This window comes from Camellia sinensis, chromosome 6, assembly GCF_055761805.1.
Source record: "Camellia sinensis isolate YWXY chromosome 6, ASM5576180v1, whole genome shotgun sequence".
NCBI lineage: Eukaryota > Viridiplantae > Streptophyta > Magnoliopsida > Ericales > Theaceae > Camellia > Camellia sinensis.
In genome coordinates, this window is record NC_138966.1 from 137268872 (window position 1) to 137281944 (window position 13073).

General features: G+C 40.6%; 1 protein-coding gene across 1 annotated transcript; it reads right to left on the bottom strand.

Moving 5' to 3' along the window:
• Positions 1 to 9850: 9850 nt before the first annotated feature.
• Positions 9851 to 11283, bottom strand: LOC145793613 (uncharacterized). Its single transcript, XM_082876475.1, has 2 exons — positions 10798 to 11283; positions 9851 to 10468 (listed from the first exon to the last, which is right to left on the bottom strand). The coding sequence occupies exons 1-2, from the start codon at positions 11281 to 11283 to the stop codon at positions 9851 to 9853; spliced, it is 1104 nt and encodes a 367-aa protein (XP_082732601.1).
• Between the last annotated feature and the right edge of the window lie 1790 nt (positions 11284 to 13073).

Consider the following 13073-nt stretch of genomic DNA (forward strand, 5'->3'; position numbering starts at 1 on the left):
TTTGTTCTTCTTTCTCTTCTTTGATTATCACTGCACTCACTGCGTGCTCTGAAACGGCCAAGTGTAGGAATAGTTCCTCTCCAAGTACTGGATTTGACAGAATTGGAGTTGTTGTCAGGTACTTTTTCAAGTTGGCCAGGGCAACTTCCCATTCCTCTGTCCACAAAAAATCTATGGCCTTCTTTAAAAAACTAAAAAATGGTTTACACTTATCTAAACTTTTGCTTATAAGCCTGTTTAGGGTTGCGGCCCTTTCAGTCAACATCTGTACTTGTTTTGCCGATGTCGGGCTTTTCAAGTCAAGGATGGCCTTGATTTGATCTGGGCTTGCTTCGATGCCTCTTCTGGTAACCAAGTATTCCAGGAACTTACCAGACCCAACTCTAAATGCGCATTTCGAAGCATTGAGTCGGAGCCGATATGTTCTAAGGATATCAAAAACTGTCTTTAAGTCGGCCAGGTGATTCTCAGGTTCTTTGGTCTTCACGACCATGTCATCAATGTACACTTCCACTGTTTTGCCAATCAGATGTCTGAACATCTTGGTCACCAACCTCTGGTAGGTTGCTCCTGCATTTTTCAACTCGAAAGGCATCACTCTGTAGCAATATATCCCTTTTAGGGTAATAAATGTAGTCTTCTTCTCATCAGGGGGATACATTGCTATCTGGTGGTATCCCTTGTAAGCATCCAGGAAGCTGATCCTTCCATGCCCTGAAGTGACATCTACTAATTGACCAATCTTGGGCAGTGAAAAACTGTCTTTGGGACAAGCCTTATTCAGGCTGGTGAAGTCCACGCAGGCCCTCCATTTCTCATTTTTCTTTTTCACAACAACTGTGTTTGACAATCAAGTTTGGTAGTTTACCTCCCGAATAGCTCTGGCCTTTAACAATTTGTCTACTTTCTCCTCTACTGCCTCCACATGAACCAACATTGGCCTCCTTGCTCGCTGAATGATAGGTTTAGCCGACTTGTCTACATTTAGTCTATGGCAAGTGACTTCGAGATCAATGCTAGGCATCTCATATGGTATCCAGGTAAACACCTCTATGTTTGTTCGCAAGAACGACTTTAACTCCCTTTTCTCCTCTTCGGCCAAGCTTGAGCCGAGAAGGAAGAAGCGTTCTTCATCCCCTTGTTGGACCAGAATTTTCTTCAAGCCTTCCTCGCTTTTGTCGGCCGGCTCTTTGCCGACATTATCCAAGACCTCCATGTTCTCGTCCTCAATTTCTACTATTTTTGTCTCTCGTATGTTACAGGTGGATTTCATTGTTGCCATGAAGCAATTCTTTGCCTACACCTGATCTCCTCTGACCTCCTCAATTCCATGCTCCATTGAAAACCGCAACAGCTGGTGCAATGTTGAAGGAACAACCCTCATTGCGTGTAACCATGGCCTTCCCAAGATAACATTGTAAGGGAAGGGAGTGTCAATTATTGTGAACTCTGTGTTTACTTTCTTGGTGCCTGCCTGCACATCCAAACTTATTGCTCCCAAGGGCCATGTCGGTGTTCCATTGAACCCAACCATTGGGCTGTTGGACTACTTCAAATCATCTCAGTGAAGGCTGAGCTCCTTGTAACATCTGACATACATGATGTCACAAGAGCTGCCTTGGTCAATCAGAATGCGCCTTACCTAGCATTCTCCAATCTTGAGGGTTACTACCAGAGCATCGTTGTGTGGATGTTGCACCATGTCTAGGTCAACTTCAGTAAAGGACACCATTGGTCCCTGGCACTCGTCTGTCCTAGGCCTCTTTTGCTGGATCAGATACACATGCTGTAAGTGCTTCACCCTCTGAGTCTCCCTGCATACCTCGTTCTTATTGACCCTCAAGTGAATCACATTGATCACCCAAGGTCCATCTGCTTGCTGTGATTGTGGTGGAGGTGGTACTGCTGGTGCCTGGGGCGGTCTCGCCTGCTCTTCTCTCGTTCTGGCTTTATCTACTAGGTCTCTCAAGTGACCTTGCCTGACCAGGTCCTCCAAATGCGTTTTCAGGGCTCTGCACCTCTGAGTCAAGTGCCTATCCTCATTGTGGTAAGCATAGTGCTTCCTAAGACTTCTTCCCATAAATTTGCCAGGAATCTTCTCTGGCGCTCTATAATACGGCTGGTTCCTGATCTATTCTAGAATTTTATAAACCGGGATCTTAAACACCGTGGTGACTGCCTGTGCAGCTCTCAACCCTGTCTCATGTCTATTAAAACTTGTATTACCTCTGTCTCGCTTCGGCGAGCCGTTCCTCTTTTCCTGCTTCGGTGCCTTCGTTCCTAACGTATCCTCTTCTGCTCTGGCATATTTCTCAATCCTTGCCATGAGCTCCTCCATACTCTTTGTCAAAGTCTTTGCCAATGACTTCCGAATCGTGTAATCATCATCTAGGCCATTCTTAAAAGACATGACCGCTAACTCCTGGTTACATCCTGGTATTCGGTTGAATACGTCATAATATCTTTTGGCATAAGCCTTGAGGCTTTCACCCTCGCTAATTTTCAGAGCCATCAGGGAGTCTACCCTCAACGGCTACAATTTGTTTATAACAAACCTAGCCACAAACATCCCAGCCAGGCCTTCTCAACTCTTCATAGTTCCTCTAGGCAACTTGTGAAACCAATCTGATGCAATTTCCCCAAAGGATGAGGGGAACACCTTACAGAGCAACGGTTCGTTCCCGGTATACAATGCCATTGAATTCAAATATAAGCCGATGTGAAAGTTTGGATCGGACTTACCGTCATATATCTGAAACTTCGGCATATGGAACCTTTTGGGGCCTCAAACTTATCCAACTCCACTGAGAACGGCGTTCTCGACTTGACCGGAGATGTGACCTCGGCATTCAGCCGCTTCCTCTAGAGGTAGTCCCTCAAATCCTCCTTAGTCCGACCAGGAGCTCGACTGTCAATGGATTTCAGCCTTTTGGGTGCACTTCTCCCGGTGTCATTATGAATCCTCTTGGACTTCTCTTCATTCACTGTGTCAAAACAAAGTTCCTTCTCTTGAACATGTCGATGTTCCTTAACATAAGTGTCTTTGGTTCGAGGTGTCCTCTGAGACTCCCCTCTCATTGACTCTGTTCGCCCAGCGTCCCGTGAAGGCCAATGTGAGCGTTCCTTTACCTTGTCATGCTAAGGGACTGCTGGGACTGCTTTCTGCCCCCCTTTATGGGCATTGTTCTTGGCCACTGGAATCGGCGTGTCCTTCAATGGAAACGGTGATTGCATGACGTTGTTTTGCATCATGAAGTTAACAACCGATTGTGTCAACTTGTTTGCCATTCCCTTCATCTCGCCGTCCCTCCTCAGGCATCTATCTTTCCATACCTGGAGGTCGCTTTCGTTGTAGTACTTGTCTCAGCCTACTTTCTTCGATGGGTCTCCCTCTTGGCCGATGTCCTTTTCCCCGGGATTCTGATCCTGTGGTCTTTCATTAGGGTTTTCCTCCTCCATGTTAGGATCGGCATATTTACCACCCCCACTAGGGATATCGTCCTCAGTCTTTTCTTTCTACCTGTCGTTGGCCATTTACTCTCCTTACGTTCCCACAGACGGCGCCAAATTGTGGGTGTTGATTTCCGACCACAACCAAATGGGGAACTAGCTGGAGTGTACCGGCAGAATAGATTAAGTCCGAACAACTTGCCATAAAAAGATAAGAATCCGGCGGTGGTTTATCCACCCGGGGGCACTCCGACGATCAAGTTAGTAATCAAATATCTCTCAAAGATAGCAAATTGTGCTTCACTCACAATAAAGAACTTACTGCTCACAGAATATCACACATAAAAAACATAACTTAGACCCACGAGGGTGCCTTGTTTCTATAGCTAACATTGTCCTGATCCCTATAGAGGCCTCACCTAAATGGACTCAGGCTCAATGTTTATCCTGGACTCTCGGCTAGATAGGGATAAACTCTCCTTGAGCCTTACCCTTATCCTAACTGAGGCCCTCCCTTATTTTAGAACTCTTATCCCTTATCCAAATATCTCGGACTGAGGCCCTCCCTTATTTTAGAACTCTTGTCCCTTATCCAAATATCTCGGATTTCGGTATCTCCGCAGACAACCTCAGCCTTGCCGAGATCATCTCGGCAACATGACCAAGCCACGTGGTATCTCAGCTGACACTTCGGTGCCACCTTAGCCACGTGCTATCATTCACAAAATACTTTCCCACAATACCCTTCACTCAACCACTGTATACACACCTCTTCAACCTTTTTTCCATACACTTGTCTCTTATTCCACACACTGGTACAATCAAAGTGAAGCCCCATTGAAGAACACAGTCAAAATAAAGACCTACATTGAAGAACCAAAGTTCTTCATTGAAGACCTTCATTCTACTGAAAACCTTCATTGAGAGCACCACTAAAAAGCCTCCATTATAGTGTTGAAGATGGTTCAAATGTAAATTACTAGAGAAGAACAAGATTGACAATCTGGGCTCTGCCCATTTGAAATAGATAATTCCTGTAAAAGCCAGCTTTGACATCCAAGAGTTGTCATTTCTTTCCCAAGTCCACTACGTCCTCCTTTAGAATTATCTTACACAAACTCACCACAAACAGATCAAATACAAGTCAGAATGTTGATGAACAGACACAAATGTGAACAGCAAAATCACAACTGTGAAGCCATGACAAATAACTCTATGATACACTAATAAAGTATAAACCTAGAGATTAAAGCAAAATAAGAGTTGTTATGAGAGTATTGCCTTGTAAGCAATAGAAGAGTATAGAGTGTGTAACTTGCAAAATGACAATAATACAAAAATTGGGGTTTAGTTTTTTTTTTTTTACTCAAAAGATGTACATTGAGATTTTTTTTATTTTTAAAAGAGGTGTACATAAAATATTTTCATATAATATTATGAGTGTTGGTAGATGTCCATTATGGTCATTTTAGTTTAGGGTATAATTGTCATTAAAATAATATTTCAATAAGTGTTGTACACTGGGGTAAGTAGGTGTGTGGAAATAGAATTTCTCCACTCCTTGTTAAAGCCATCATTGAAAAATAAAGGCTTATCATTGATTGTCACGACCTAAACCTGCCCCTAAAAGTTTAGCATCGTAACCGGCAAGTAATCCGTGATTACCAAAGGCTTAACTATACAAATCAGACAAACGGGGCTAGCGGAAGCTAAGATATAAGAAAGTAAAACGTCCAATGAGCCGTGAACTCACATGAGACAAAATACATTACTATAGATATATATACATATGTACATCAAGGTATCACAAGTTTGTCAAAAATACAACTAAAGAGGGAAAACATTCCCATCAACAGAACTCCAGTCAAAACTGACCATAACACATGAGTGCTTCTCAAAAGGGTGCTCACTGGACCACCTAAACACTTTAATAGATAAGAACCTCATCGTGAGGCACAAAAGGTAGCTTGATCAAAACGGAGGCAAGATCGTCGCCACTACGTCCCCTCCTGAACTGGATCACCTACATATATATACATGTCAAAACGTGAGCTAGAGCCTAGTGAATAACAATAGTGTAAAGAGGTTCCGAATGATGTCCTTAATGCAAAATAAATCATATACTTAACAAATTCTTATACCATACCAAAAGCATAAATGTATGCGTGTACATCCCATAGCAAATAATACAGGTGGTCTTAAAGACTGAACAGAGACGGTCATGAAGACCGGTAATCAGATATGATGGCCATCAACGTCATACCCTGGAGTTCCAAGAATTGGAACAAACAGAGATCTCTGTAACAATATAGACAGGTGTTAAGGATGCCACAAAATACAGTGTAAGTAAGTAGGATCATCATTCAATAAGTATACGAAGAAATATGTCCAGAAAAAGAATAAGGTAAAGCAAAAAAGAAATACGTTAAGTTAAACATATCTTTACAATAGTGTTACTCACAGTTGACTTCACAAAACAAGTGGCTGGGATGTGCCGTTTGACCTACACAAACAGATACAAGCATAACATATTTACTTTACCGTGCAATTAATTAGTTGTGCTATAACTTATTGATTGGTTGGCCTAATTGTTCCTTATTCTCTTTAATGTCCGTGTAATGCATATGATCGTCAAATATATGCGGAAATCATGCTAACAGAGGCCCGGAAGATGAAGAAATGATGCAGAAAATTGACACTGGGTCTGTCAAACAGCTGCACATGTGGGACTTTCACCGCACGTGCGCCGAATGGTGCAATTATTTCATAATGCAAGGTGCCTCTGCCCCTGTTCCTCCCCGCTGCACGTGCGCCACAACTTTCTGCACATGTGGTCCTCCCTACCACACGTATGGTTCTAGGTGTTCCAGAACTGAAAATTCTGTTTTGTTTTGAGCTTCAATCTTCCTATAAATTAAACCCAAATTTTCACAAAACAAGGCTTAAAATTAACCAATCATGGTAAATAAACAACTTCTAAATCCCAACCAAAAACATAATTTTGAACCAAAACCCATCTCACTAAATGAAAACAAGGAGTATGCAAATGGAAGTTTTATGTATCAAAACCCATGGAAATAGTTCCTCCAATCCAAAATCCATGTAAAATCAAGTGAGTGAGAAAGACTATGCCATATAAGCTAAACTTTGAAGTGATTCTTGACACACACACACACTACATTACTCAATTCCTAATTCAACTCAATTCCTACAATCACATGTGGGAATCAACTTAATCTCATGGGTTTAGAGAAGAATTTTTCACCTTTTAGGGTTGAGTTGGTAAAGTTACTCCTAAGGTATCTCTTCTTTCCCCCTTCTTTTTTCTCTTCTTCTCTTTATTCTCTAAGACTCTAGAATTCTCTCTCTTCTCCCTCAGGTTATATCTCTCTCCTCCTTTCTTCATGAATTCAATATATATATAAAATATTTAATTTACTTTGACTTAAGTTAAACTAAATTACAATCACTTCAATTAATTTTCTTACTATAACCCAAGTTACCTTAACCTCACTTTGTCTAATTAAGGTGAATTAGGCTCTAACCACTTAGTCCATTATCTAATTTATAACTTGACAATTTAGCGAACCAGACAGGTCTTTTTCAGACCTTAACATTTCTATCAAGCAAAACATAATGCACATGACACATGGTACATATGTAACGTAGAATACACATATAAACACGTAATTAAAATAAACCATAGAATTAATGGCTAAGTAAAGAGGCGGGTGTTACAGTCTCTCCCCCTTAGGAAGTTTGGTCCTCCAAAAGCAATTACCTTCTTCTATGAAAAGTGTAGGGTCTAATGGGAAAAGTTCAGGATATTTTACCTACATGTCTTCTTCTCTTTCTCATGTTGCATACAAGCCACTGTGGCATTGCCAATCCATCTTTACTAGCGGAATTTCCTTATTTTGTAACTTCTTAATATGGCGGTTAACAATCTGAAGAAGCCGTTTTTCATATGTATAGGCATTAGTCACAAGTAACTGATAGGTTCAATGACATGTTGAAGGTCTAGAAGATATTCTTTTAACATGGAAACATGAAAAACGTTATGCACGTGCTCCATATCCAGAGGTAGGGCTACCCGATATGCTATTGGACTAAGTTTCTCAATAATCTCATATGGTCCGATGTATCGAGGTGCTAACTTACCTTTGGCTCCAAAACGAGTGTGCCCCTTCATTGGTGTAACCTTGATAAAGACATGATTGCCTACCTCATATTCTCTCTTTCGTTTACGTACATCAGCATAGCTCTTCTGTCGACTCTATACTGTTTTCAACCATTGCTGGATCAATTTCACTTTCTCAGTGGTTTTTTGCACAAGTTCAGGGCCCAATAATGGTTTATCTCCAACCTCAGCCCAACAAATTGACGACCGACATTTCATGCCATATAGAGCCTCGTATGGTGCCATGCCAATGCTTGAATGATAGCTGTTGTTGTATGCAAATTCAACCAAAGGTAAATGTGTCACCTAGTTCCCTTGAAAATCTAGCACGCACATACGTAGCATATCTTCTAATGTTTGTATTGTCCTTTTTGACTGGCCATCTGTTTGCGGATGGTATGCACCGCTCAATCTCAATTCCGTTCCCAATGCCTTTTGCAGCCTTTGCCAAAACCTCGAAGTAAACTTTGGATCCCTATCCGATACGATTGACACAGGCACTCTATGCAACTTTACAATTTCATTCAGATATAATATAGCCAATTTATCCACGTTATAAGTCGTTTTGACAAGTAAGAAATGAGCAGATTTTTTCAGTCAATCAACAATTACCCAAATTAAATCCATACCTCTATTAGAGTGAGGCAATCCAACGATGAAGTCCATTGTAATATGTTCTCATTTTCACTCTGGTATCGGTAATAGCTGAAGTAATCCTGTGGGTCGTTGATGTTCTGCTTTAACTTGCTGACATTGTAAACATTTGGATACAAATTCCGCGATTTCTCTTTTCATTCCCAACCACCAAAAATTCTTCTTTAAATCTTGATTCATTTTTTTATTTCCCGGATAGATGGAGAACTTTGAACTGTGGGCTTCTTGTAGAATGCGTTTTTTCAAGTCACTAGCATCTGGTACACGCAACCTTCCCTGAAATTTAAGTATATTATTTTCAAAACTGAAACCCAGTTTTGGTTTGGAATCCCGTTCATCCATTATTTTCATAAGGAAATCGTCTTGCAATTGTTTTTCTTTGATCTCTTCAAGGTTTGCCGATTCATGTAGTAATGTTTTCTGTCCGGTGAGCAAGCAAGCTAAGGTTCCAATTGATTTCCGACTGAGAGCATCGACCGCCGTGTTAGCTTTTCCAAGATGGTACAAAATTTGCAGATCATAATCTTTAATTAACTTCAACCATCTACGTTGTCTCATATTCAGCTCCTTCTAGGTAAATAAGTATTTAAGACTTTTGTGATCTGTGTACACTTCACATGTTGCCTTCTACAGATAATGGCGCCAAATTTTTAACGCAAAAACTACTGCAGCTAGTTCCAAATCATGAGTTGGGTAACTCTTTTCGTGCGGTCTTAACTGACAGGAAGCGTAGACAATTACTTTTCCATTTTGCATCAACACGCACCCCAACCCATTATAAGAGGCATCACTCTAAATGGTAAAGCCATTTGTACCGGAAGGTAAGGTGAGAATTGGTGCTGTCACAAGTCTTGTCTTCAATTCTTGAAAAGATAACTCTCTCTGTTCAGTCCATTCGAATGGTACCCTCTTTTGTGTCAACTGAGTAAGTGGCAAGGCAATTCTTGAGAAGTCTTTTACAAATTTTCCATAGTATCCTGCTAAGCCCAAGAAGCTGCGGACTTTTGTGACATTTGTCGGTCTAGGCCAATTCACAACTGCTTCTATCTTTTGTGGATCAACCGAAATGCCATCTTTCGTTATCATATGACCCAAAAACATCATGCTATCAAGCCAAAACTCACACTTAGACAATTTCGTATACAATTTTTTCTCTCTCAACGTTTGTAAAGTGAGTCTCAAATGGTGTTCATGTTCCTCTCTGCTTTTGGAATAAATTAGAATATAATCGATAAAAACAACAATAAATTCATCAAGGAACGGCTTGAAGACTCTGTTCATTAAATTCATAAAAGCAGCCGGTGCATTAGTAACCCTAAAAAGCATAACAACGAATTCATAATGGCCATATCTTGTTCGAAAGGCAGTCTTCTCCATGTCTTTAGCTTTAACTTTTAACTAGTGATACCCAGATTGCAGGTCAATTTTACAAAATACTTGTGCCCCTTGTAGTTGGCCAAACAAATCGTCAATACGTGGCAACGGGTACTTATTCTTTACTGTCACCTTGTTTAACTCTCGATAATCAATGCAAAGCCTTAAGGTTCCATCATTCTTTTTGACAAATTACACTAGAGCGTCCCACAGAGACATACTAGGCCTAATAAATTTCTTGTCCAACAATTCTTGTAATTGAGTTTTCAGCTCTTTCAGTTTAGCAGTCGACATCTGGTACGGGGTTTTGGTGATTGGTTGTGTACCCGGTACTATCTCAATAGTAAATTCAATTTCTCGGTCAACCAAATTTCCTAGCAAATCATCTGGAAACACATCTGGGAACTCTTTCACTACAGGAATGCTACTTACTACCGGTTTAGCAATAGTTGGCACCGTTAGCACATAACATAAAAATCCCCTACAACCCTTGTTAATCAATCTATTTTCTTTCATGGAGGAAATCAAATATGGGGGAGATATGACACAAATCCCGTTAAATATAATTTCAGGCACTTCAGGTAAGCGAAACACAGCTTGTTTAGTCAAGCAGTCAATAGTAGCACAATATTTTGCTAACCAGTCCATTCCCAAGATTACATCAAAATGTGAAATATCTAAAGGCAACAGATCAACATACAAACTCATGCATTCAATGATGATCTCACATGCAGGATACATAGATGCACAGGTCATACTTCTCCAGTCGGAGAGGTTACAACTAATAAATATTTCAATGGTTCCGACGGTCTAGTTAATTTTGGAGCAAACGTATAAGACACAAAGGAATGTGCAGACCCCGAATCAATCAAAACATAAGCATTCTGAGAACAAATAGGAAGGGTACCTGACACAACTGTTTCTGTATTCTACACATCACCCGGTACCAATGCAAAAACCCGTCCTTGCTTTAGAGTTTCCTTTCTTGTAGCTGCTTTCAAATTTGCCTTTGGTGTTGACACTGATGCAGTAGAGCTTGCCTTAGGCTGGCTTATGTTTTGGGACACTAATGGGCAATCTTTAATCATATGGCCTATTTTTCAGCAATGGAAACATGTGCCAGAAATTTTGCGGCAAACTCCCTTATGTCTTTTCCCACACTCTGGACAGATGGGTGTATCATTCCCTTGGCTTGAACTAGTAGATGATCCCCTATTCTGTCTCTTGTTCAATAGAATGTTGAAGTTGTTCTGACCCTTCTTAAAATTGGATCCTAGTCTCTTACCCTTCAATTTGGTCCCTGGTGTCTTTGTTTGTTTTAGTGCAGTAACGTTCGCCTCAGCCATAATGGCTTTATCTAAAACATCCACATATTTTTCTAACTTGAGTACGTTGATCCGGTCGAGAACCTCAACATCCAGGCCGTCCTCAAACTTTCTAGCTTTCTTGTAATCGGTATCTACCGTATGTGGCGCATACCACGCAAACTCAGTGAATTTGGCTTTATACTCTGCCACAGACATGGTGACCTGCTTTAACTGCTCAAATTCCGTTACTTTCCGATCTCTTACACAATGCGGAAAATATTTTTCATAAAAGGCCTCTTTAAACTGTGCCCAAGTCATAGTAGTCTGTTGATCTCGAACAAGTATCCACCACCTTCTCGCTTCCTCTTGCAATATGAAAGTTACCAACAACACATTTTGCTCGTCAGTACATGGAAATACTTCGAATAACTTTTCAATCTCTAATATCTAGGCTTCAGCTTTCAACGGTTCAAGACCCCTTGGAAAAGTGAGTGGTTTCAGTTTGTTAAATTTTTGTGTCAAGGTAATAATGTCACCATTGTTGGGTGGCTCCACTAGGGTTAGTGGCGGAGGAGGAAGTGGAAATGGTTGTCTCTGTTTTTGTCTTAAAGCTTCTGTCAATAACTCTACCATTCTTTCTAACCGATCCATTGTCACATCAGAAGACTCAAATGTATCTGTAGGTCTTGTCTCTTCCATTGGTCCATATGTAAACAGAGTGACAATAAACATAGAACACATATGCTTCACAGTTATATGTTCATCACACAAGTACATTAGGAATTCCATATGCACTCACACATGCAGGTTGAATGCCCTAATTTCTTTCCTAGGACATCCTATAACTCGTTTGGACGTGTGTGTGTGATAAAACTTGTGCTCTGATACCATTCTGTCACGACCTAAACTTGCCCCTAAAAGTTTGGCATCGTAACCAGCCAGTAATCCGTGATTACCAAAAGCCTAATTATACAAATCAGACAAACGGGGCTAGCAGAAGCTAAGATATAAGAAAGTAAAACGTCCAACGAGCTGTGAACTCACATGAGACAAAATGCATTACTATAGATATATATACATATGTACATCAAGGTATCACAAGTTTGTCAAAAATACAACTAAAGAGGGAAAACATTCATATCAACAGAACTCCAGTGAAAACCGACCATAACACGTGAGTGCTTCTCAAAAGAGTGCTCCCTGGACCACCTAAATACTTTATTAGATAGGAACCTCACCGTAAGGCATACAAGGTAGCTTGATCAAAACGGAGGCAAGATCGTCACCACTACGTCCCCTCCTGAATTGGATCACCTACATATATATATATATATATATATCAAAACGTGAGCTAGAGCCCAGTGAATAACATCAGTGTAAAGAGGTTCCAAATGACGTCCTTAATGCAAAATAAATCATATACTTAACAGATTCTTATACCATACCGAAAGCATAAATGTATACGTGTACATGCCATAGCAAATAATACAGGCGGTCTTAAAGACTGAACAGAGACGGTCATGAAGACCGGTAATCAGATATGATGGCCATCAACGTCATACCCAGGAGTTCCAAGAATTAAAACTAACAGAGATCTCTGTAACAATATAGACAGGTGCTAAGGATGCCACGAAATACAGTGTACGTAAGTAAGATCATCATTCAATAAGTATACGAAGAAATATGTCCAGAACAAGGAATAAGATAAAGCAAAAAAGAAATATGTTAAGTTAAACATATCTTTACAATAGTGTTACTCACAGTTGACTTCACAAAACACATGGCTGGGACGTGGCGTTTGACCAACACAGACATATACAAGCATAACATGTTTACTTTAGCTTGCAATTAATTAGTTATGCTATAACTTATTGATTGGTTGGCCTAATTGTTCCTTATTCTCTTTAATGTTCGTGTCATGCATATGATCGTCAAATATATGCGGAAATCATGCCAACAGAGGCCTGGAAGATGGAGAAATGAAGCAGAAAACTAACACTGGGTTTGCCAAACAGTTGCACGTGCGGAGCCCCTTGGCCGTACGTACGAGACTTTCATCACACGTGCGCCGGATGGTGCAATTATTTCAGAATGCAAGGTGCCTCTGC

Bases quoted from the DNA above. Each gene is read 5' to 3' on its own strand.
- LOC145793613 (XM_082876475.1), bottom strand. From the start codon at position 11,283: ATGACTTGGGCACAGTTTAAAGAGGCCTTTTATGAAAAATATTTTCCG. The intron at 10,469-10,797 runs GTTTGCCGCAAA...AAAATTAACTAG, and splicing joins GTGGGAAAAGACATAAGGGA to ACCGTCGGAACCATTGAAAT.